This window comes from Gadus morhua, chromosome 21, assembly GCF_902167405.1.
Source record: "Gadus morhua chromosome 21, gadMor3.0, whole genome shotgun sequence".
Classification (NCBI taxonomy): domain Eukaryota; kingdom Metazoa; phylum Chordata; class Actinopteri; order Gadiformes; family Gadidae; genus Gadus; species Gadus morhua.
The window spans coordinates 2,402,978-2,429,052 of record NC_044068.1 but is presented as its reverse complement, the minus strand read 5'-3'; the positions used below and the strand labels follow the sequence as shown (position 1 = coordinate 2,429,052).

Below are 26,075 nucleotides of genomic sequence, written 5' to 3'. Positions count from 1 at the left end.
TCTGAAGCCCACTGAAGGCATTGAGTGCAGGGTCAATATTTAAACTAAATGAATCACACTTCCCTTCAGACGCCTCCAACATGGACTTGAGATCTTGAGTGCTCTGGAGGTGAGGAGTCTCCATCTCTTGGGTTCCGACCCTTCCTGCAGCACTCTGAACCGGACTGACAGGTAGGAGGCGTCGTTTGCCGTGATTGGTTCCTCCTGTGAAGAGCACAGTGTCTGGCCATTCGCATTTTAGGAAAGAAAAGAAAGTGAACCTGTTGATTTTAAAGCTATTGTTCAAAGTAACGAGTAACGGGAACCTTCCCAGAAATGTATTGGAGTCTAAAGTACTATATTTGTCTATCAAATGTAGCGGAGTAAAAGTCATACGTTTTCTAAAAAATGAATACTCAAGTAACGTACAGATTCAAGAAAAATGTACAGTACTCAAGTAAATGTACTTTGTAACTGTCTACCCTGAATATGTTAGTGATGGTGGCCTGGAGGCTTGGAGAGTTTGAACCATGCGCAAAGTCGAACACAACATGCAAAATCTGCCCTTTTCAGTTCACTTAACATTAAGTAACCTCAATTCAGAAAAAACAGAATGAATTATAGGCCTTATATTTAAAACTATGTATAGATATATTTGTTAATTTATAATACACATTTACAAATATATGTGTGTAGGGTTCTTGTAAATTTAAACATCATTGTTTTTCATATTTGCAAGAATCCTACAGATTAAATAACATGGAAGGCCCTACCGATAATGAGAGGCACGCAGTCAAACTGATTAGTTTGATAAATCCCTCGTAAGAAGACCAGAATAAAGTAAAGGCCTCCTGCACTTCGTCCATACTGTCGCGTTAACGCTCGACCTCATGCGGGAGCACCGCATGAGGTCAGACTGACCTTAATCGATCCGCCTCTTTTGACGTTTCAATAAGTCGCCACTAGATGGCGATATTGTCTCATTAATACAAGGCCACGGTACAAGTTTAACCAATCCGATCAGAAAGCATTTATTATAGGTCTAGGCTACATATATGCCGCGTTTCCACTGCAGGGTGCGGAACGGATCGGATCGCAAAGGTGCGGTAGGGAGGGGGCGGTATAGCCCAGCTCAGTTCCGAGGTCGCGTTTCCACCGCCGACAGTAGGGTAGAGTGAGTACGGTTGAGACATGAGTACAGTTGAGACACCCTGCATAACTTGCGTGCGCAATGATCCTGAGCCGTGATTTTTAGTTTGCACATGCGTACTAACATCCTCTTCTACCCCGGGAAATTTGAGCAACATACTCAGCTCCGCTACGAAGATATCGGCGAAAGTTTTTTTTAGCAAGGTAAGATCTTGATTTTACATGTCCCTTCTACAATGAATATGTTATTAACCATAGGTGATCAACAAACGCAATTTACATCATTACAAACGTTATTCTGTGCACTATAAATATACATAATTCATGCTATCATGTCAATCAAGGTCACTGCATAATCTAGCGAAAAGCGTGAGGTGGTCGGACGGGTACAGTTGAGACACAATGTCTCAACTGTACCCGCGATCGCATACCATTACATAACATGGAGTTACGTTGTGCAGTTTAACGACAGGTTAGAAGTCAAAGTTGGACAACAAAACAAACAAATTAAAATAAAATTTTATATTTTGGATATTCGAACTGTTCTTTATTAATGGATGTCCTTTCAAACATGGAAATAGTAAGAATTATTTATCTTGGGGTCTATATAAGCACCACTGGTGACAAACAGTATGTTTGTCATCACTGTGAGGAGTGAGATAATGAAGTGAATAAATGAATTAAATAAATGAATTTCTTGCTTAAATATTTTGTCCAGTTCTTTTATAATAAAGTTTAAAGTTTTTTCAATGCTTGGTCAGTCACCATCAATGGGTTTAAATGGGTGTCTCAACTGTACCCGGGTACCGTCTCAACTGTACTCACCATGGGTACGGTTGAGACAAAATCGCACCTCATGTATATGAGCAAATTATGAATAAATTAAATTGGTTAGGGGTATTATTGATTGATTCTATTTTAGTATACAATCAAAGGGAACAGCATATCAAATATCACTTATTTTCAGTGTCTAGTTTTTGTGCAGTAGGCCTACTGTAAAAAGCCAAAAGTGTCTCAACCGTACTCGCTCTACCCCCCTTGGTGGTAGGCCGGATGTCGATCGCCGCGGCAGCTACGTAAACATCGTAAACAACGTCTTCCTCCCCAAGAATGCAGACGAACGTCTCCACCTCCTTGATCGCCCAAGCAAGCTTTTTACGCGACATGTTAATTGTTAAGAATAATACCTCGAGGCTACTGTTTGTTTGTTTTTATCCCCGCGTCACCCGGAAGTGACGATTCTGTCGACCAATCAACGGAGGGGAGATGTAGCTAGAATTTCATGGGACCCTTTCAGGCGTCTGGTCTCGTTTTGGGTACCGCAACGGAGGAGTCCCGAGAATGGGGCCGGAACGGGTACGGCAAAGTCCGGGTCACGCCCACTTTTGGCGGTGGAAACGCGACCCGACCCGCACCTTTGCGGTCCGATCTGTTCCGCACCCTGCAGTGGAAACGCGCCTAGAACCAACAACTTTCAGTGATAAGTCAACTTATTCAAAAGTTTCCTCCTAATAACACCCCATTGGACCCTTTTTATAACGCTACGTCAGGTGAGGCTTCGTGTCCTGAGGGTCGCGGAGACCCTCTAACGCGGGGGTCGGCAACTGGCGGCCCGCGGGCCGTAACTGGCCCGCCAGATATAATATCTGGCCCGCCAGATTATTATGAAGTTATAATTATTTTTTATTTTATTTTTTTGGAATATCGCATATCTGTTAGCTTAAAATGTAAAGGGCCGGATACAGTGAACCTTTTTTTCTTTCATAACCGTTTTTGAATGTAATTGTATCAAATCCTGCTACTACTCTCGGAAGGTTAGAGTCCCACTCAAGAATGAGTTCACGTCTGAGTGTAGGCTACAAACGCGATTAACTATTTACAAGTGCAAAAACGCCAACATATTCTTGATTTTGCTGACCACTTTTGGGTTAGGGACGGGTTAGGGTTTTTTATCCCGATAAAAGCCTCGTAAGGACAGTTCCTCTGCGTCTCTCTCGTAGATCACTTTGCTTAATATGACTGCATCACCTTCTCTCACATGATCAGCAGCTCGCAGATTTCACTTTCTCTCCAGTTAGAACTGCTTATGATGATATGTCTGCGTTGTCTCTGTGGAGTTAGTGCAGCAACACCCCTACCCGACGTGATCAGGTATGACATTTACGTGATTAGGGCATACAGTTGTTTATATGTACGTCTTTAAAGAGTCATCTAGGGCATGGTAGGCATGTGACTAAGCCAGCTGACGGGCCTGCGTCACAGTTCCAGATGCACTTTCATTAATCAATTCCTTGAACTAGCCTTTGATAATGTTCTGGCCCGCCACCTACTGGCTGGAAAAAGAATTGTCCCGAGGCCAAACTTAGTTGCCAACCCCTGCTCTAACGGTTAGTTATGTAAGGGATAATGTATAGAACGCCGTACATCATCGGAAAAGTAAGCCCCGACAGGGCGAAAAGGACACTGACGCGAAGAGGAGGTGTATTGCTTCGCCCTGAACTGGGCTTATTTTCGATAATGACCGGCAACGTTCTGTACATTATTACACGGCTACTTGCCAAAACGAACAAATAACCTCACACAGTATGTTTTTTTACAATTTATTTGTTACCAGCATCCGTAGTGTTGTTCAGCAGAGAAATAGTCTGCCAAATACGTTGACGTCGCTTAGCAACCGAGTACGCTGGGGTTGATAAGTTACCGGACTACCTGCGGAGGGATACGAAAGACAGCAAAAAAATCCACTTTCCTTGACAGCGGCCATTATATGCTCAGCAACGGTGATTTAAGGCCAATGCAAGTGAACGGAGCGTTCCACAGCACTGAGTTAGAAGGGTAGTTTAAACTTAAAAAAAACAGTTTTTTGCCAATGTATTTGGCAGACTATTCCTCTGCTGATAAACAGTATGAACGCTGGTAACAAATAAATTGTGAAAGAACGCACAGTGTGGAGTAATTTTTTCGTTTCGGCAAGTAGCCGTGTATTAAGTGGGATAAGGTATAGAACGTCGCCACGTCGACCACGTGATGCTGCTGACCACGAGCTGGAGCCGCTGGCGGCTCCAGCTCGTGGTCAGCAGCATCATGTGGTCAGCAGCATCACGCCGAAGGCCACGCCCACCGACAGCGCCATGGCGATCAGGGTGCCCCCCGACAGGCTGTCCTGGAGGTCATAGAACTCCAGGTTGCTGATGAACCAGCCGTGACGGAGGCCGGCCGGGGCGCTGAGCAGCTCCTCGCTGATCCACTCGTCCACCTGGAACCGGAACCAGAACCAGAATCAGAATCAGAACCACAACAGGTTGCTTTGTACCAACCCTACAACTGGTTTATGCCAGCGTATCTGTCCTTTCAGCACCTGTTGCCTTCCTAACCGTCCCTGCAAGGAGTGATCCTTCTTCTGCGTTCCTTCTTAAGTAAATCAACTAAACAGTCCAATCTGTAATCTGTACTGACCCTGCCCTGGCTTGCAGAAGAGGGGCCAGTCCTAGAGAAGGAGGGCCAGGCCTACAGAGGGAGGGGCAAGGCCTACAGAGGGCGTGGTCAGGCTTAGAGAGGGAGGGGCAAGGCCTACAGAGGGCGGGGCCAGGCCTACCTAGTATAATCCAACCTAGTCTAATCTATGCTAGTGTAATCTAACCTAGTCTAGTCTAACCTAACCTAGTCTAATCTAATCCAGTCTAACCAAACATGTCCTGGTCCTAGTCTAGTGGCCCCCCTCCTCACCAGCAGGGGGTCTGAGAAGTCGGGCAGGTCCGGGACCAGCACGCCAATCAGAGCGCAGATCACGATGAGCACCGTGCACACACCCAGCACCACCACCGGCCAATCAGCTATCAGCTCCGCGTAGCTGTCAATCAAACACACGTCAGGACTACAGTACCGGGGATACAGGTGTGAACAGGAAGTGACCTCACACATCAGAGAGAGAGAGAGAGAGAGAGAGAGAGAGAGAGAGAGAGAGAGAGAGAGAGAGAGAGAGAGAGAGAGAGAGAGAGAGAGAGAGAGAGAGAGAGAGAGAGAGAGAGAGAGAGAGAGAGAGAGAGAGAGAGAGAGAGAGAGACACTGACTGACTTTTGGGGGGGCCACAGACCTTTCGTAACAGCTTAACCTCAGTTAAACTCATAATACCAATGAGTATTTCATCCCAGAGGAAAGGATTAAACACGTTTGCTAGTCTCTAGCTCTTAAAGAAGAAATAAATTGTTTATAACTTAACTCTTTTATCTGTTATAGACAACTTTTGTAAAATGTAGTATTATGTAGTATTACATTATCCATTATCTTTATTTCGTCCTGTCCAAGATTTTTTGATTCCAAGACCTTTATTTTATTAGTTACTGTGCTGTTGTATGTCTAAGCCAATAGCTGGCAGTGTCAGCTAAATAATGCAGTTCTAAACCACTAAAGCACTAAAGACTGGATGAAGGAATAATCAAATGGATGTGAACCGTAATAGCAAATTTGAGGTGTATTAAATTTCCTTTGTGTAAGTTTCACTAAAAAATGACCATATTTCCCCCTTTTTTTTAATTCACAGTTACTGATACACATTGGTAGAACATGTACTATATTAATAATATGAGAAACAGACCACTATTTCGGGAGCACTAAATGATGTCGCCTCACTTTCATGGACCCATACAATTTTATACATTTTATCAACATACATTTTTATAAAACTTGTGATGCAAATAACAAATCAACAAGTACAACATGTACTAGCCTAATACTATGAGAAACAGAACACTATTTCGGGAGCACTAAACTATGTTGTCTCACATCAGCTGAGGGCAATTACATTGCCATAACAATGTGAGCTAGTCAACAAGTACAACATGTTCAGTGGTTCTAAATTATTTTCTGTCAATCCCTCCCTAGGAGACAGACATTTTTTCCAGGTTCAGTTTATTAACTTAATTTTTAACATTTAAACAAGACTGCTAAGTCTGTGTGAATCTCAAAACAGAAACAAGAGCAAATGATTCACTGGGGTTTAAATTTAATTCAAACAGTAAACATTGGTAACTTGTTAGCTTCATCAGTTTATTCCCTTTCAAACAAAATAATATGTGTTCATGTTTCAAGCGTGAATAAAGACACCAAGTCCCTCTGTCATGACTTTGTAAGAACAAAATTCTGGTCAAACTTCTGACCCTTGGTATTATGTTTATTTAAAATTGAAATAAAATAAAATATGTAACTTAAATAAATAAATAAATAAATAAATAAGACACTAAGTCCCCTCTGCCTCTCGAGCCCCCCCTGACCCCTTCTATCAACTGAGGGCGTTTTCATGAGTCTCATAGTATTAGAACATGTTGTACTTGTTGATTAGCTCACGTTCGTTGGCAATGAAAACGCCCTCAGCTGCCAGCGGGTTTTTTCAACTGAAAATTGGCACTCATGTCCACTTTTTCTGCTCCTTGCACCTTATCATGCTTATCATGCTACGCACCATTACCAGTGAATATCTATGTAAATAACAGCCGGGGCTAGGCTAATATTTTTTACGAACCAGTGTCCGTGACGTCACCAGTTTGTTTTCACAGTCATGCCGATCTTTGTAGACGTTGACTCCGCCTGCTCCCGGCTATTCTGCACAACACAGGACTGTATGTAAAAATTAGGGATGCACCGAATTTTTGGCCGAAAATGGCCCAAAAGTGCATTTTTGGTTTTCGGCCGAAATACTTTTATCACCGAAACAACACGGCCGAAACAGAAATTTGTGATGACGCAAACAAAAAGCGCGGCCAGCACACGCTTGTCTGGTTAAGCACCAATATGTCTGCGGTGTGGACGTTTTTCAATGTTTCTAAGAAAGACCCACATATAGTGATTTGCAAAAATTGCAACGCCTTGATTTTAATGAAGTTAGTACACAGTCATAGCCATAAATGCAATGGTACTAGGGTTGCATTACCGATAATAAACGGTATAAACTCTGAAACTAGGTCAACCGCCATCATCTCCGTCCACTCTCCTCTCACACTCGGTGACAGCGCGCCAATTCTCGGTGACAGCGTCTTATAACGTTCTTTATATAATAGTATAATATCATTTTATATAAAATATCACGGCAAAAAGCTCTGTGCGCCTCCGGATGGCCGTAGCGCGGGGAGCTTTCGTAGGGATTGGGCTTTGCAGGGTTTGTTTACCGGTCTTGCGTGTTCCAACGCTTTATTAGGTAGCCTATCTATTAGGTTTGCATCTAATTTTTTTTTTTAGGAAAAAACACATCAAAAATAAAACAGTGCAAAGTCAAACTGCCGAACTTTTAACCTAATACCGTATACCGCGGCAACCCTAAATGGTACTAATAATTGTCATAATAATTTCTTTCGGTGTTTCGGTTTTCGGCCTTGGTTTCCTCATTTTCGGTTTTCGGTTTCCGTCCAAGAATTTTTATTTCGGTGCATACCTAGTAAAAATCTAGTTCAACATCTGACGCTAAACAGCGTCTAAACTGCTGAAATCTTTGTAGGCATACAGAGATCCATCCAAACAAATTACAGGGCATTTTAATTTTGTTTGAAATTCATTTTTGGAAGAAGTTACAGCCCTAATAACCTATATTGCAAATAAAAACGGTAATTTTCATAAAAATGCAAAAGTATTTCAAAATAGAGATTGAGCTTCCTTCATTGGTGTCAGTGTCCCACCATGCTGTTTGTAGCCCTGGCTAGGTGTTTCCCATTCTCTATTCAGCCCTCAGCTCCACCAACAAGCACCTGCCAGGACAGCAGGCAGTCATTGGGGCCATCATAACCATTACAAATAAAAATATACTTTAAAGGGGACCTATTATGCTTTTTCGACTTTTACGACCTATAAACGTTGTTATAATGATTGATAGTCATGTTTAACCATACTAAAGTGTCTAATAATGACATATGCATTTCGACGTATTCCCTGCTGACAGTCTGGGGTGGCTGTGCAGAGTGCTAAACACTCGGGACAACGTTTGCGATTCACTTGTTCACATTTCCGGGGAAATCATCTACGTAGAGGCACTCCTGCCGCGCCCCCATATGCCGGGTCAAATCTGCCCGCGCGCGCGCTTCAAGGAAGGTGACCAATCACAACGGAGTTGGGTTGGAAGAAGGGGGGCGGAGATGGACGAAACCGAGGGTTGACAGAGGAGGCTGAAAGCGCCCATCGTTTTTTGTGTATTGTTAAACATGACTATCAATCTTTATAACAACGTTCATAGGTCATAAAAGTCGAAAAAGCATAATAGGTCCTCTCTAACACTATTCAGTATGCTGGGCTTTTTGTTTTTGAACTAAGTGACTGTTCTCCATGTATCATATATATATATTAGAGCTGTCAGTTAAACGCGTTATTAACGGCGTTAACTCAAACCAAATTTAACGGCGTTAAATTTTTTATCGCGCGATTAACCTAATTATTTTTTTTGTTTTCTTTGGCTCAAAACAAAGAAGCAGTAGCCTGACTGCTATGTTCAAATGACATTTGTTCAAAGCAGTCGTTTAATTGCACTATAGGCTCTTTTTTTGTATCGTCCTGTTTTGATCAGTGTATATGCCAATGTTGTTATCAATAAAAAATCATTTGCACAAGGCAAGCCGATGCACTTCACCATGTTGATAAGAGAATTAAAATGAGAAGAATTATGGGACAAAAAAATCAAGGGATATTTAGCATAGAAAATAATTTGCAATTAATCGCGATTAATTAGAGTTAACTATGACATTAATGCGATTAATCACGATTAAATATTTTAATCGCTTGACAGCTCTAATATATATATATATATATATATATTAGAGCTGTCAAGCGATTAAAATATTTAATTGTCGGCTTGCAAATGTTTTTTTATTGATAACAACATTGGCATATACACTAGGGCTGTCAATCCTCCCTCAAATCATATTCGAATTTATAATGCTTCTTATGTTGAATATTCGAATAATATTCGAATATTTTAATGTTTTTTTTTTTTTTTTTATTATATCATTATATACACCGATACCATCTTATTATTAGGCCTACGTCCCGCGTCCACTAGAGGGCGCGTCAACCAAATCTGTTATGTAACATTTACAACAAGTTTTACCAAATCAATACAAAACTTATATAAATAGGTAAGATATAACGCCAGAAATATTCAAGCAATGATGTTTAATGAAGAAGCTGATGTTCAATCATTCAAATACACACACACACTGCTATTTTACGATGTTATTCTTGACTGTTTTGACCGTGGCTCTTCCTCAGCCGCTAACTGTTCTGCGTACTCCGAGTAATGCACTGAATGGAGGTGTGCGCTCACGTTGCTCGTAGTCGAGTGGTACTTTAACGATTTACAGCATAATTTGCAAATGACGGTTTCTCTGGACGTAATCTTCCCGTTTCTCGATGGAAATCCGAAAGTTATGCTTTCCATCTCTGTGTCTGCTCGCGCGCTGCTTCCCACCATCTTGTAAGCATACAATGCCGAACGTCACGACGCACGACGTTGACTTTGATTTGCGTCGTTGCTAGGCAAAAGTTAAATGTAATTCTTGAGTTCGAACGTTAGTTGCCGCACTCGAATGTTCTCCTTTTTTAAAAATTTGAATTATATTCGAATAGCGAAGTTCGTTTTGACAGCCCTAATATACACTGATCAAAACAGGACGATACAAAAAAAGAGCCTATAGGTCAATTAAACGACTGCTTTAAACAAATGTCATTTGAACATAGCAGTCAGGCTACTGCTTCTTTGTTTTGAGCCAAAAAAAAAAAAAAAAAATTTTTTTTTTTTTTTTATAAAATAATTGCGTTAATCGCGCGATAAAAAAAATTAACGCCGTTAAATTTGGTTTGCGTTAACGCCGTTAATAACGCGTTTAACTGACAGCTCTAATATATATATATATATATATATATATATATATATATATATAATTAATAAAGTACATTAGTGCAGCTTTTAATCTTTTATTGCTGACATCAAAACATTGCAATAATGAAAGTATAGTTTTTAAAAGTTTTTAAACTTTAAACTAAGCTTCCGTGAACCTCAGAAAAAAATGATACTACTGCAAACAGCTGCAAGAGCTACTATAAGAACCCAATATCATTTTACCGAGTACAACTCCCATAGGCCTAGGCAGTGTCCTGGAGGAGAAATCAAAGATAATAGCTGTGAAAGAAAAGATTCAGAATGGCCTGTCTTGGTTTAAAGCCCACTCACCACGACAAGGTGCAGGCCAGGAATGGGAACATATAAGACGGGAAAAACACAAATAGACTGAAAAGCACAAGACATAAGGCGTTTTACCTCTAATATTTCCTCCAGACTAAGGGTCTCAACTCTGTGCTCCAATAGATGATCTACCTCATTCATGTTGTCGACTCGTTTTCGTTTGTGTGCCTCCGACATGTTTGTTAGCAAAGTTATCCTTCTCCTTCTCTTCTCCGCTACCGGACTTCTCCCGCACGGCACGTGAGGTGAGGTGGGAGGTCACTCGAGTCATGACTCATCACGCCACACACTACAGCCAATGAACGGTGAAAAATGAAATTACGCTGTAGTGGAACGAACCATATATGTCCATGGCGGTCCCTGTGGGGCCAGCCCCACCAGAAGTAAAATAATCTCCGTTCACTTCAACAGACAAACATCATTCTGAGCATGCGCATTTCAATTTTTCAAGTCAAATGCCCATTACATTGGGCTGGTGGGGCTCGAACCACTCTTGCCCCTCCAGACGAACTCAGTCTGAAGAAGCAAGCTAGGGTTGACTAAAAATGAACTAAAAGCGCCAAACTTATTATTTTAAGGTACTTTCTGGGGAGATTTAAAAAAAAAAATATATATATATATACACATTAAAAAAATCATATATAATCTTTTTTATATTTTTATTTTTTCATTTTTTTCTTGTGAGAGTAGGTGGGGCCTAGCCCCACTTGCCCCTAATGACCAGTTGCCACTTACAAGCCTCTGCCGAATAAACATGAAGCAATTCAAGAAGAGGCATAGATAGAAATCGCCTTGTGGTCAACTGTCATATAATAGACATCTGACAGATTATGTCAAGGTTTTAAAATGATTCTTATTATTATTACCTGGTCATGTTATAACATAGCTGGAAATCGTGGATTTCCTGATAAAGACAGATAGCAAGCCTCTTTGACAGACAAAACAGCAGAAACCATGTTAGGTGCGCTCGTGCTGCATTTTTGGTTTTGTCAAACAGGAGACGCCCACCCACCAATCAGAGGTAAGAGATTCTTGCAGGAAGGTTGCGCTCGATTTCACTATCCCATTTGAGCCTGTGCATTAGTGCACAGCATCCATCCATCCTATTTTCCGGGAACTAGTTCTTTCAGTTCGGGTCACTATAACGATTTGTTTGTTTGATTCGTTCGTTTTGATTAGTTTGTTACGTCAGATTACGTAATTTGACAGGGAATCTCACAGGTGTCTGCCCCCCCCCCCCCCGCCGCGAGACGGCCCTGAGCTAAATTTAAGCGACTTCTAGGCTCTACCCCCCGTGAAAATCGACAAGATATCGGTAGTAACCAAACGTCCCACCAATATTTATACCACTTGCTTTACTCTCTATATGTCATTCATGGTTTTATATTTCTAATTTTTTTTTACTATACATTTAATTCTTCATTATTCAGGCATTACAGAACTTTCATGGTCATAAATAAAAAATACGAACTGCAGTTTAATTTCTTTGTTTGCTCTTGAATTGACGTAGAATGGAGCAAAGACTCCTGGGATTGGGAAATGCGTTTATCCAATAAACAGATGGAGGTCAAGTCTATTTTCGGATATGTAGGGGGATATTTGAGTGGCCCCACGTCGAATGGTATGACCCAAGATACGTCAGACAGAGAAAGCACGCATATTCGACGGTACCACCTTGTCATTTGTTTACCCAGGTGCCATTGCAACACCATTGCTACCTCTCATTGGCCGAAATCTTTGAGAACGTTGTAGACTCAATCAATATAAGTCGCGGGGAGACGAAGCTCTGTTCGTTTGTATATTTTATTTACGTGACCATATTTTTGTTTAATGTTAAAAGAAAAGAATCAAAGAACCAGTTCTTCTTGTTTTGGGGAACCAGTTCTTTTCGTTCACGTTCGGGATTCGTTCGTTGTGAACGAATCGGTCGCGACCGACTCATCCCTAACACACACACACACACACACACACACACACACACACACACACACACACACACACACACACACACACACACACACACACACACACACACACACACACACACACACACACAGGCAGAAAGAGAATCCTTCAAAGGCTGTCAAGGCGAGTCAAGGCAGTCCCATTTCGAAATACAGCCTTAATTTTTCCAGTTTTGAAGGGTTCACCGGCTGGATCCTTCACGGCCCTACGTATCCCAAGATTCATTGCGTGTTGGATTTTTTTCAGAAATGGCGTCGGGAGAGAGTGGAAGCGGCAGTTGCAGCAAATTACATATCTAATGACAATTTATATTAAAATTAAGTTGAGTTTAAATTTGTAACTTTATTGTCAAAGTTCAATGACATTTACACGAGCCATCTGACGATAAACTAATTAACGTTCGATTTAATCTAATTATTATATAACGGCTCCATATTACACCTCCGCCTTGAACCGCAGCTGTCAGGGTTGCTAGGTGACAGGAGCGGCGCCTCGTCACTCAAGGTAAAGGGTGTTAACGGCTTGATACTTAAACTTGAAAAAAACCTTTAGATTATACAGCAATAATTAAAAACTAGAACTGCAAGCAGTTATGCAGGGGTCCAAGAAGTGTGCATTTCGCCGGCACAACGCGACAAGAAATGTGCGTTTCGCCGGCACAACGCGAAGCATGTGTTGAAAACGCTACCCTGAACCTGTGGATACAAAGGATTTGACTGTGGTAGGAGTAGCGAGAAGTCAGTGTAGCGTTTTCGCGGCGAAATTTTGCAGACGATATACAATTTCTTCGTTTATTGCGCCCCCTAAAGGCGAATTTTTCCGAATTTTTTATCGAACGACGTTAAGGTTAACACCAACATGTGTGTACAATTTGGGCTTGATCCGATGTCTAATTTTGGATTTCTTTGGATTTTTGATATTCCACGTCTAATTTAGCTAATAAACCAATATTCAAAACGCTACCGTTTCGTCGTCAAAGGTCGCATCAAAAAAGTGTTTCGTGCATTCTTTGCGTGTGCGTCTGAAGATGTCGTGTGCAAAGTTTGGTGTTGATTGGTCGAGAAATGTGGGAGGAGTAGCGAAAAAACAGTTTTGCGGTCTTTGCGATTTAGCGAAAAAAATTTCTAGACGCAAATGGGCGTGGCCTAGGCCAAAAGATGCAGCAGACTCCAGTGCATCTGTGTGTACAAGTTTTTGGACTCTGGGAGGTTCGGTGTGGGAGCTATTGCCCCAAACGTGTTTCTCCTTGGTATAGCGCCACCTAGTGGCCGGCATGTCTGGATTTGGTTATCTGAGTAGCGGTGCCGGACCTGGTTCTAGTCATGTAATTGGCGCGTGTGCACCATTTACGGTTTGGGCTGTGGGCCCACTTTTAGCGCGGGAAGTATAAAAAGAAGAATCCTTACAAAAACAATAGGGATCCAACCTGTTGGCTTGGACCCCTAATTAAATGAATAAACACTCAGTTAAAAAGGAGCTTCCCGTCCTGCACAGTGTATACTGCTGAGGCGAATCACCATAAGTCCCTGAACTCTTCGATTGTTCCCATTAATGAGAGGTACCTAAAGTCCACCCTGACTCTGGCCTTCACCAGGACCCCAAACATATCTGCCAGCCCAAGGCCTGCCTCCCCCTCTACCTGGTTCTTCCTGCTTTTGTAAACAGCCATTTTGGCTTGCCCGACCACAAAATTCAACAAACACCATTTTTTTGTCATTTTCCATATCGTAACCTAAAAAAATAATCAAAGCAGATTCTGACCAAACCTCTCAACAATTCAAAAACACTGTTTTTAAAATATGGAAAAGGGCTCTTAGTCTGTTACATTCCAAATAGCAATGGACTTTAGTCTCAGTTTTTTCACAGAATGGACAGTTCTCGGACATCGTGCAGAGCCCCCTGCAGGATCCTCCACTGCAGGTTTCCTGTTCTTTTGATTAGGGATGGCTTGTAAAGGAGCCTCTACACAGGAACACGACCCTGCAGCCTCTCCTTCCAGACCGTGTCCCTCCTATTGCTCAGTTTGTGTTTGTGTGTAGCCACCACACAGTACTTATATATGCTTTTCCCTGAAAGTAACTGTAAATCCATCCTGGACTTGGAAAGGCTCAAAGGTTTTTGGGCCAGTCCGGTCTGGTCCACCGACAGTCCGAGCTCTGGAAACGGATCCCCTTCGTCTGGTACATCCGCCCCGCTGAAGTAGTCCCTCAGCATCTCTCGCCCCTCACTGGTCAGTCTGCTAATCCATTGGTTCATGATGTCTCTGGTGTGCCAGCTAGACCTCAGACCCAGGAGAGAAGCCACAGCCTCAGTGTTGTGGAGCCCAGGCCCTGCCACGTCCACCACCAGCCTCAGCTTGACCACCCCAGTGGAGCGCAGGCGCTGAGTGAGGCCAGGTCTGCTGCCATCTTGCACGTCTAGCTGAGCCCCGCACACCAGGGGCTCCTCCAGGAGCCAGAACAGAGACACAGCGGGCCCCAGTCTGTCCCATTTAAATAGAGTCCATGCTTTGAAAACACCATGATAAAAAGGAGGCAAACTACACACACGAAAAAAAAGAGAGAAGACAAAGGTTTGTCTAAAGAGAGGCCAGCCATCTTCCTTAAAATGATGCCTGTTACCTGTCTCCAGACGACATCATCGTGCCCCAAGAGGTACCACTGGATGAACTGCAGCCTGAAAGCCGCCGCTGTGCTCCCCAGGTGAATTAACCCCTGGCCCCCCTCTTCTTTTGGAAGATATAATACACACTGAGGAACCCAATGCAACTTATCCCATAAAAAGTTTAAAATTACCATTTGCACTTTTTGCAAGAGCCCAGCAGGGGGTTCTAAACATTTCAGTCTGTGCCACAAGGTGGACGCTACAAGATTATTAATAATTAGGAGCCTTCCTCTGTAGGACATGCGTGGAAGCAAGCAGCCACCTCCACTTAGCCAGCTTCCCCTCCACCTTCTCCAACACACCCTCCCAGTTCTTCCTTTCACTCTGTTCAACCCCAGATGAACCCCCAGGTATTTAAACCCCCCCCTCTTCCAGTTCAGCCCCCCCCGGCAGCTGGGGCAGACCCGCAGACCACCTCCCAACTGCCAGCGCTTCACTCTTGGCCCAGTTCACTTTGGCAGCTGAGATCTTCCCAAAAGTATCAACAATCTTGCGCTTATTAATGTCCTCCTGATTTGTAATAAAATTGATGATGTCATCTGCATAGGCTGATGAAATAAAATGTGAACTAATATCAGGTAAAAACAGGCCATCAATGAAAACACGAACATTGTGCAACATGGGTTCTATAGACAGTGAATACAACATACCAGACATGGAGCAGCCTTGTCGAATACCTCTTTCTGTTTTAAAAGGCTTACACAGGCCACCATTTATCTTTAGCACACTCTCAATGTCCTCATACAGGACCTTCATCTTAGCTATCAGACCCGGGCTGAGGCCGTACCTTTGTAAGACTTTCCAAAGGTAGCGTTCTCAACCCGATCAAAAGCTTTTTCCTGGTCTAAAGAAACCAGACCAGTATCTAAACCCAAAGAACCGGAGACTACCAAAATATCTCTTATAAGTGACACATTGTCAACAATGGACCTGCCGGGCACACAGTAAGTCTGAGACCGGTGAATGAGCTGGTCCATCACCTTCTTCAGCCGGTTGGACAGGACTTTTGAAAGCAGCTTATAATCTACGCACAGAAGTGAGACAGGCCCCCAGTTCTTGATCTCCTGCAGGTCTCCTTTCTTGGGCAGCAGAGTGAGCACAGCCCTCCTGCAGCTCTGTGGGAGAAAGGAGTAGGGCTGTCACGGTTGAGGAATTTTCACCGCGGTGAAAACAGGGGGCGCAATATCGCGGTATGCAATATTATTGCACAATTTTTTTAAATGCTGTTTAAGCGAGATAATGCACATTTAAATTCAAAAAACACCCGTAACCGGAGTTTTGTCAGCAAACTTTTCGGACACAACGGAGCTGAAGGTTTGTGTGGAACCAGTTGCCATGGAGAATACGTCACCACTTTGCCAACAGTACGTTTGTTACTAAATTTATATTTATATTACTTTACTTTGTGTAGTGCCGAACAACTCCCCTTACCTGTTCTAAAATCAGCGCAAAGCACGGCCTCTTGGGGCTTATTGCTTAATTTAAAAAAGGTTATTAAAAAATCTTGTTAGAAGCGCGATGTATGCGCAGGCGCCGTTTGGGCATAACAATATGGCGGCTGCCGTTCAATGTAGTTATCACCACCACCGGATTATGTTTCATTTATTTCATTACAGCACGTCCCCTAAACGTTACAACATAATCGACACGAATGAGCACAGCATCAAGCAGTGGAAACGTGGGTTTATTTACTATGAAGTTCGTATTTTTAATTGTTGAAATGAAATCAGCGGTGACGAGCTAGTTGTTTTGGTAGCGGCTAAATTAGCATGTCGCGATACTTTGTACAGGGGATCACGTCTGCGCCGAGTAGATGCGCAGAGGGTTGAAACAGCGCTTGTCCGGTCTGCTCACAAGAAGGTTTCTTTGGCCAGTTACTGTGATTAAACACGAGTTGTTTAATGTTCACAATGTATCGTTTTTCATGGGGAAAATGAGATGCGTCCCCGGGACGCATGGATAGTGAGTTTAGTGCGTCCTTTCAGATTGTAATGCGTCAGCGACGCAGGACGCGTACCTAGCAACATCACTGCGTAACTAAATGAATGAACGTTAATGAATGGGTATCATGGCAACGCACGTTTCATTCTAGAATTCCACGGTCAGTTTCATGAACGCGCAACCCGCACCAGGTCATATGCGGTGATCGCGATGGCCCATTATCTACCGCGGTGTGCTCTAAATATCGCGATATTTCATTTTTGCGATTATTGCGACAGCCCTAGAAAGGAGTCCTCAAAGCTCTCTGAGAAAACCCCCAGCATGTCTTCCTTAAGTTCAACCCAGAAAACTCTGTGGAATTCAGAGGGCAACCCATCGATGCCCCCCCTGTAAACTCTGCAAACACATCCTCCTCAGTCAAGGGCCCCTCCAGCTCCCTGTTGGTCTCCTCTGACACTGTGTGCGGGTTCTCACAGAACGAGTCAAAAACAGCATCATCCTCCTGGTACTCACTGCTATAAAGCTTCACATAAAAATCCACCGCGCTGTTCCTGATCTCTGCCATGTCTGTGAGCTGGTGTCCGTCCTCTGACCGCAGCGCATGGATCTGTCTGTACTCTGTCCGTTCTTCTTCTCAAGACTGAAGAACAACTTGGACGGGGAATCCATTAAAGAAACGCTCTGAAAACGTGAGCGGACTAGCGCCCCTTGCGCTCTGGAGCCCAGCAGGTCTGCCAGCACGTCTTTTTTAGATTTGAGGTTCTCAACACAGCCTCCATTTCCTGTGGACTGTGCAGTACTCTGGAGCTCCACTATATCTACCTCCAGATCTTGCATAGATCTGGTGATGTTACGAGAGACATAATAGGTGACCTTGGGTGTCTTGAAAGGCGCCTCTAAATTAAATGTATTATTATTATTATTATTGAGAGTGTACTGTTGACAAAGCTGCTTTGTCTGTATTTTGCCATGATCCCACAATTGTTTGAAACACATAAAATCCCCCTTCCTCTCCCTAAACCCTTTCCAAAAATAAATAAAAACCTCTCTAAAATGCGCATCCAAAAGCAAAGCGGTGTTAAAATGCCAATATGCAGACTTACTCTTCATATTTGCAATAAAAACCTCGCACATAACCATTGAATGGTCCGAGAAGCCTACTGGACATATATTACTCCCTTTAAAAATGCTAAAATGATGCGTAAAAGAATAAAACTAACCTAGCTAAAGATAAAACAAGTTCCCTGCTGTGGACCTAAGTATATTGTTTTACATTGTGGTGGATTTTCCTCCATACGTAACTCAAACTGTGATTTTCCATGAGTGTTAGCGTTGCCTTCCGAGAGGGTGCATGAGGTTCTGTGTGACTCCTGTCGTTATCATCAGCTGTGCAGTTAAAATCCCCTGCCAAAAACAAATAATCTTCTGGCACACACTGACTTAAAACCAAACTAAGTTAATTTAAAAACTGAACTCGGTCAGGGCCTGAATTTGGAGCGGATACATTAATAAATACAATATTAAAACACCCATATTTTGCACTTAACTACCAGGGTCTCCCCTTCACCCGCTCTTCCACCACATTGGATAAGTGCCCTCAAACTCCCTCCTCCCGTCTGTTTCATTAAAAACATCACTGTGAGTCTCCTGGAGCATCATTATATCAATTTTTTTAAGGTTGAAAGTTTCAAACAGGCAAGCTCTCTTCCTCACATCTCTAGCTCCGTTTAAATTAAGAGTGGAAACCATAAAATAACTAATTGCCTTTGATGTGAGGAGAGGCACACAGATGCTAAGAAACAGCAGTCCAACTGCTCTACAAATATTCAGAGTCTTCATCATTGTTAAGCTCTCGTTAGATTCTCGAGTCTCAGAGCATTCTTCTTGAATCTGTAGACTTCTTGCTCAGAGAACCCTCCTAACCCTCTGATGCTCGTCTGAGACTTGACTGATAGCAAGTTAGCAACAGAATTTTCTTATCTGCAAAATACTCATCAAACTGGACATTCTTCATATTTTTTGAAGGAACATTTGTATACTACGTACTGTGTACAACTCATCCAACTGAGAAGCAGAAAACAGCGGTGAGTGTGAGGGGCTGATTGTCTGCGGCACCGTCCTACATCTCCTCCTCCTCACTAGACTCTCACCTGCTCTTCCTCATTTGACAGTGACTCTGTCTGCTCCGCCTTACTAGCCGCTGATTTCTTGGCTTTGGCATTATTCCCCTCCTCCTGAACAATACATTCACTCTGCCTTTCATTTTCAACACCCAGAATTGTATCTCCAGGATTTTCACCACACTCCTTTCCATCTTCAACATTTTGTTTTTTCCCTTCAACATTTGTAACACTTTAAATGTGATTTTTCCACCGTTTTAACATTGGTTGAGGTCCCTGCTGTCATCATGCTCGGCCCGTTTTCCAGGGGTTTTCTACGGGTTCTCACGAGATGCCCCTCCCTCCCGCCTCCAAAACATTTCAGAGTGCCAGAGTTGACAAACACTGCATAATCAAAATCATTCACTTTTATACTGAAAACTAAATTCAGTTCAGCATCTTTCTTTTTTTTAAATCATATGAACCTGCCGCCTGTAACCCACGACATGTATCATCAAAGGAGACTTGAAACCCGACGGCAACTTCCTTATAGCCGACACAATTTTCCCGTGCCTTGACAACTCCCTGATCAACACTTCCTCCCCGATAAACGGGGGGATGTTGGAGATGGTGACACTTGCCGCAGGTGTAGTTAGCGGAGATACTGACACAAAGGAATTCTTAACCACGATGCCGGTCTCCACTTCTTTGTTTTCCTTCGCTACGCTGTCAACAAAAATCACGACTGCTCCGTTCATCCGAGCAGCGGACATAATACTGCTATCCGACCGCCTCTCCTACTGCCAAACCGCAGTCCTCAACCGAGCATTCGGCTCAGATCGCCACCATGCATCAGGCGCACCGAGCAAATAACACAAAACCCCACAACAAAACCTTTACAACAGCTTCACCTACATTAAACCCAATTATACAAATACACTAAGAAAAAAAGTTATGAACAAACCTACAATATCGCTCTCACACGCGCTCCGCAGACAAACTCCTTCCGAGAGAGAGAGCGAGAGCGAGAGCGAGAGAGAGAGAGAGAATGGGTTCAGAAAGTTTATCAAGCGCTCTAGAGAAAGAAATTATAGGATGTAAATTACGCGAGTATTTCTGTGTTTTTATTACAAACCGGGTGTGCGTGCCCGCGCGTATGCGTGTGCACGTAAGGGGACAGACCCCGAGATAAGGTTGAATAAACCCCCCGCCGGGGGGAACTTACGTCCAGCAACAAAACCCTCTTAAACCCTGAGGAGGTTTCCACGCCACACAGACCAGTACCAGTACCAGTACGACCACCAGGACCACCAGAAAGACGACCAGCACCACCATTACGAGCACCAGCACCGCCAGTACGACCACCAGTAGGACGACCACCACCGTCCACGGTAGATCTCCGCGCCGTGGTTCACAACCCGAGATGAAGGAAGTTCTCTTCTGTGTTGCGCGCCTCCTTGCGCTCTTGTCCCTGTTGGCCGCCAGGCTCGCGCATGGAGGCAGACCGCCGCTCGCTTACCTGGAGGACTGCGACGACAACACTTGCTTCCTCCTGTTCCCCGGGGCGCACGACTTCGCGGACGCTCGGGACGCCTGCCGTGCGGAGGGCGGCATTCTCGCGACACTGCCGTCGGCGGCGGAGGCGCGCAGGGTCCAGGAGTTACTGCTGCGCGCGGGCATCGGGAGGTTCTGGATCGGCCTGACCCTCGCGGAAGGCCGGTGTCCCACCAACGACTCGGCAAATTACGGCTACGAGTGGGTGACCGAGGCCGCCGCTGGAATCTCCTCAAACTGGCCGGGGGTCCCGGACAGATGTGACCGCAAGTGCGTGTCCGTGTCGACGGACGGCGCGTGGCAGCAGGAGTCGTGCGAGGGGACTCTGGACGGGTTCCTGTGCTCCGCGCCGTTCGGCTGGTGTCGCGTCGCGGACCGGCCGGCCGAACCGGGAGAGCACTCCGCGTTAAACGGTTCAACGCACGCGCAGAGGACCCCAGGTGGAACCCTGTGGACAACCCGAGGGGAGAAGGGCTCGCGCTACATCGACTCCAAATGGCTGTGCGGGCACGGCAAGTGGTGGCGCGCGCCGTGGTTCTGCGAGGTGGAGACTGGCGGCTGCTCCCACACCTGCGTGAACAGCATCTGCACGTGCCCCGACGGACTGAAGCTGCACGCAAACAACGTCACGTGCGTCGACGAGCGCGAATGCTCCGACACCGCGGACTGCACGGGGGAGCACGTGCAGTGCCGGGAGCGGCTGGACGGGGGCGGGTCCGACTGCTCGTGCATGGACGGGTTCGTGGTGTCCCAGGAGAACGCCACCCGCTGCGACCCCCACTGCGACAGGCCCGATTGCCCCGCCCACTGCGTGATGGACGCCAAGGGGCGGTCCCAGTGTCGCTGCCCGATGGGCTATGTCGTCGACGACGAGCAAAGCGCTCCCCCGCTGTGCGTCCGGTTAGACTATGACTACGCCAAACCCACCGACCCCACCCCGGGCACCAGCGAAGGGGCAGGGCCCAGCGCCCCCCCGCTGGTGCCCGGGGTGGGGTCCCCCCCCCCGGCCACAGGGGTCCCGGGCTACGTGCGTGTGGGCGCAGCGCTGAGCATCACGGTGTTGGCGGTGCTGTACCTGCTGCTGTTCGACGTGCTGCTGCGCGCTGGAGCTGAGCTCCGACGGCGGCGGGCTCACCCTGCAGCAGGTCACCACCGAGAAGTACCAGCACTTCTCCTTCGACAAGTAGAGCCGCGAGACCCCGGGGTGGTGACTCCCCGGGGGCCGCCCACCCCCCACCGAGGACCCGCTCTACGGACCGATCAGGGACCGGTTCTGGTGTCGGTGGAGTCAGGACCAGACTGGGACCCTTAACTCACCGACACCCCCCTCCACAGAGGGCTCAGAGGCAGAGCGGGGGCTGGAGAGCGGAGCCTCCCTGGAGGGTGAGGGCCCCTCACCTGTAGAGGGTGAGGCCCCCTCACCTGTAGAGGGTGAGGCCCCCTGATCGATGAGGGCCCCTGACCACTTCCTGGATCTGAACTCACTGTCAGTCACCTCGATATTAACTTTGGATAAATTAATTGAAACGTGAAAAAAAACCCTCAACGTTGCCACTGTAATGACATTGGCAAGAACCACCTGACGTCACCATGGCAACACCCAGCTGACGTTGCCATCGAAACACCCACCTGACAACACCACGGCAACACCGACCTGACGTCACCACTGCAACACCCACCTGACGTCGCCACAGCAACACCCAATGACGTCAACACAGCACACGCACCTGACGTCACCAAGGCAACACCCACCTGAAGTTGCCACGGCCACACCCAACTGACGTCGCCATGGCAACACAGTCAAATTGAATTTAATCATATTCTTGATTATTACCTTTTTATATATACGTTTTTATTTATATTTTATTTTAGAATCTGTGCTGCTGTTACAACGTAATTTCCCTTTGGAGATTAATAAACTATCTATTCTCTCTCCCGGTGATGTGTGAAATATAACACTTGGGTAACTAGCATCATATGACTAATCAATATCAAAAGTCATAACTAGCAACATATAGCTAACTAGCATCAGCTAAGTCATAAATCGCATCAGATAGCTAACTAGCATTCATATAAATCTACCTATAAGTGCTACCAGGTACCATCAAAGCATTAGATAAGTGCTCACCTTTACCAGATGGATGATAACTAGCATCAGATAAGTTTAAAACTGCTGAAAGTGAACTAATGTTGTCCCAGCAGTCATAATACGCTACGACAGGACTCCTGAGGTGAGACCACAGTTACGCCTTGTCTCCTGTTTCGCTACGGAGATATCTCCGATGCTAGGCCCATATTTTGTATAACGTGGAGTGCAAAAAATATGGACGTACTGTCGGTTACGTCCCCGATCGGTTCACCCAGACTGTTTGGGGTGTGGTGGATTTACCCTCCGTGGACGGTACCAGCGTAGGGGATAATAATAATAATAATACATTTAATTTATAGTGCCCTTTTCATCCGAAGATCTCAAAGGGCTACAAAAAAAAAGCAAAAAATAAAATAAAAAGGGGGTTTACAAACATCTAAGAGTGGGAGACAAAGGTTTTTTTAAAAATAATTTTTTTAAGACCTTTTTTAAAGCAATCAGTGGATTGTGGTGCCCTCAAGGTGTCAGGGAGGGCGTTCTACAGGCGTCGGGCGGCAGCACTGAAGGCCGTATCTCCCATGGTCCTAAGTTTGGTTCTGGGTGTGTGGAGGAGGTTGGAGTGAGTGGAGCGGAGGGAGCGTGTTGGATCTGTGCCCCAAGCAGTGGAAACCATCCCCATTTGGCACATTGAGGGTCAACCTCTTAAAGGAGCATTTCACCGGTGGAGGCATGAATTGAAATCGGGTCCTATATGTCGTCGAATAATAAAATAAAATTCTAATTTGGTGCCGTCTTGACCGAGAAAAGGCAGAAAGTGACCTATTGGCGCTTGTGGATTGAAGACAACAACTCCCACCATGCACCACGATGCACAGCTTCGCTGGCCACTCCCGCTGATCTAGATCCCCGCCTATCGGACACCTCGCTGTTCTATCTACCAAGCTGATACGGCAAGACTGCTTGAAAATCATTTCACAAATTCACACAACATTTCTAGTGAAGAGTATTAGTGGGTGAAAACGATTCGATTTCGTTTTATGCGGTTCAGGGATATCTCCGTAAACACGGAGTCATTTCGAAACCGCATCGAGCTGTAGAAATGCTGTAGTAAATATTCAAGGTGCCGGTTCTCCACGGAAAAAAGTGGAGCGCATCAAGCCTGCGCGCTGTATACAAACTTTTAGTCACGAGGAGATTCAACCTTTTAAATTGAGCAGAAATACTTTTTAATGTACAGTTAGTAATTACATTTATCAAGGGGCTTTATTTAAAGCTACAAAAAGAATACAAATAAAATAATAAATAAAAAATTCAACGCAACTCTGACGTCCCCCAGCTGGTGAGGAGCCACTGCCATCAAGCGTTTCAGACGTCCACACGAATCCTAACACGAAACCGCATAGGTCCGGATAGATTTGAAACCACCTCCGGGGTGGTTTCAGAAATGTGCGGTTTCGGGCACCGGATTCGCCGGCTCCGTCTGGACGGTCGGCCGAACGGACAAGACTTATGCGGTTTCACCCAAAAATCGGCTTTGGGGACGGGGCTTTAGAAGGCGAACACACGTTCACCACGGGGAGACGGCGCCGGGCGACTTACGCCACTATCTGCCAATGGATCGTGAATGCCTGGGCTGATATATCAGTCTCAACTGTGGTCCAGCTTTCACGAAGGCAGGAATAATCACTGAACTGCCAGGCAACAGCAGCGACACTGACTCGGATAATGACGAGAGGGAGCCGGGCATGTTGGATGCCGTACTCGCCGAACTGTTCAATTCGGACACTGAAGAAGAAGAATTCGAGGGATTTGTGGACGGGGAATGAACTGAAAAAGTGAGCTTTACGTGTTATACGTAACTGAACAATGTTGAGTTATGCACTAACGTTTGGATTAGCGGTATCAGACTGTTTCTTTTACGTGTTTACAACTGAACAAGGCTGGGAGATATTGTTAATAATATGCACATTAACGTTTGAATATCGTTACCATGGGAGTGAACGGAGTTGTCAGAACGCTTATAAAGTTTGACTTTATCTGACTGTTTTGTTGACATTCCCTTTAGCACAGCTCCATCTAGTCGATGCATAACGCAACCCCAGTCAAACGTTTGACTGCAGTATCTTCTATTCTATGTGCCTTATAATCCGGTGCGCCTTAAGGTGCGGCCACACCAGACGCGTATCTCGCGTACTTCGCGTATAAAATCGCCATTTTTTCCATAGGGAACCATTGGTTTACGCGCGTATTACGCGTTTCACGCGTATAAGCAACATTTTACGCGCGTATAGCGCGTATGTGGCGCGTATATTTACGCGCAATACGCGCTATACGCGCGTATATCGCGTACATTTCAAGAGTTCAAAAAATTGAACTTTTTACGCGAAGTACGCGAGATACGCGTCTGACGATTAGCCGCGTTGTCAGGGTGTGGGTGTCTCCCTGTGTTTCCCTCCTGTGTTGATTACTGTTCCCTCCCCTAATGTGTCTCAGCTGTTCCTCGTTGTGTTTGTTATTTAAGCCCTCGTCTTTCCTTTGTTCGGTGTGCTGTCATTGTGGTTTGCTGTGGTTAGTGTTGGTTGTTAGTCCTGCGTGTTGCGTGTTCTGTGTTCCGTGTTCCTTGTTCCCTCTCGAGTTCCCTGTTGTCTCCCGAGTTCCCTGATTCCTGTGCCTTAGCCTTTAGGTTTGATTAAAGTGCCGTTTCCCTCAATACCGTCTGCGTTTGGGTCCTACCTGCCTGCTTGCACCTCCAGCTCCCTTAACAGAATGACAGCACCCCTATTGGACCCAGCGGACGCTCAATTTAGCCGTAAGTTGGAGGATTTACTAGCCAAAATAAATAAGACAATGGAGCGCTGGGAGGGTGTGGGGAACCACCCGGTTCCTCCTGGTACTCCAGCTCCCGCACTGACTCCGGTCCCCGGGCCCTGTCCGGTTCCTGAGCCCACTCCTCGCCTTCCAGAGTGGTACCGGCCTCGTCGCCTGCTTGAGGTGGTCCGTCCTCCGCTCCTGCCTGAGGGGGCCCGCCCCCTGCTCCTTCCAGAGGGGTACCGGTCTTCGCTCCTGCCTGAGGGGTTCTGCCCCCTGCTCCTTCCAGAGGAGGACCGGCCTCTGCTTCCACCGGAGGGGATCCGCCCTCCAGACCGTCCAGGGGAGGCACGCCCTCTACCTGGCCTTCCACCAGAGGGGACCCGCCCTCTACCCTGTCCACCAGAGGGGACCCACCCCTACCTGGCCTTCCACCAGAGGGGACCCGCCCTCTGCCTGGCCTTCCACCAGAGGGGACCCGCCCTCTACCCTGTCCACCAGAGGGGACCCACCCCCTACCTGGCCTTCCACCAGAGGGGACCCGCCCTCTGCCTGGCCTTCCACCAGAGGGGACCCGCCCTCTACCCTGTCCACCAGAGGGGACCCGCCC

General features: G+C 45.6%; 2 protein-coding genes across 2 annotated transcripts; one reads left to right on the top strand and one right to left on the bottom strand.

Annotated features, from left to right (window-relative positions):
• Positions 1-2,600: 2,600 nt before the first annotated feature.
• On the bottom strand, positions 2,601-20,365 carry disp1 (dispatched homolog 1 (Drosophila)). The gene is made up of 3 exons (XM_030345642.1): positions 20,240-20,365; positions 4,855-4,978; positions 2,601-4,384 (listed from the first exon to the last, which is right to left on the bottom strand). Exons 1-3 carry the CDS (start codon positions 20,347-20,349, stop codon positions 4,211-4,213), a joined length of 408 nt encoding a protein of 135 aa, XP_030201502.1. The 5' UTR covers positions 20,350-20,365; the 3' UTR covers positions 2,601-4,210.
• A 39-nt stretch (positions 20,366-20,404) lies between these two features.
• LOC115534571 (thrombomodulin-like) lies at positions 20,405-22,501 on the top strand. The gene has a single exon (XM_030345639.1). It carries the CDS (start codon positions 20,438-20,440, stop codon positions 21,878-21,880), a length of 1,443 nt encoding a protein of 480 aa, XP_030201499.1. The 5' UTR covers positions 20,405-20,437; the 3' UTR covers positions 21,881-22,501.
• Positions 22,502-26,075: the final 3,574 nt, after the last annotated feature.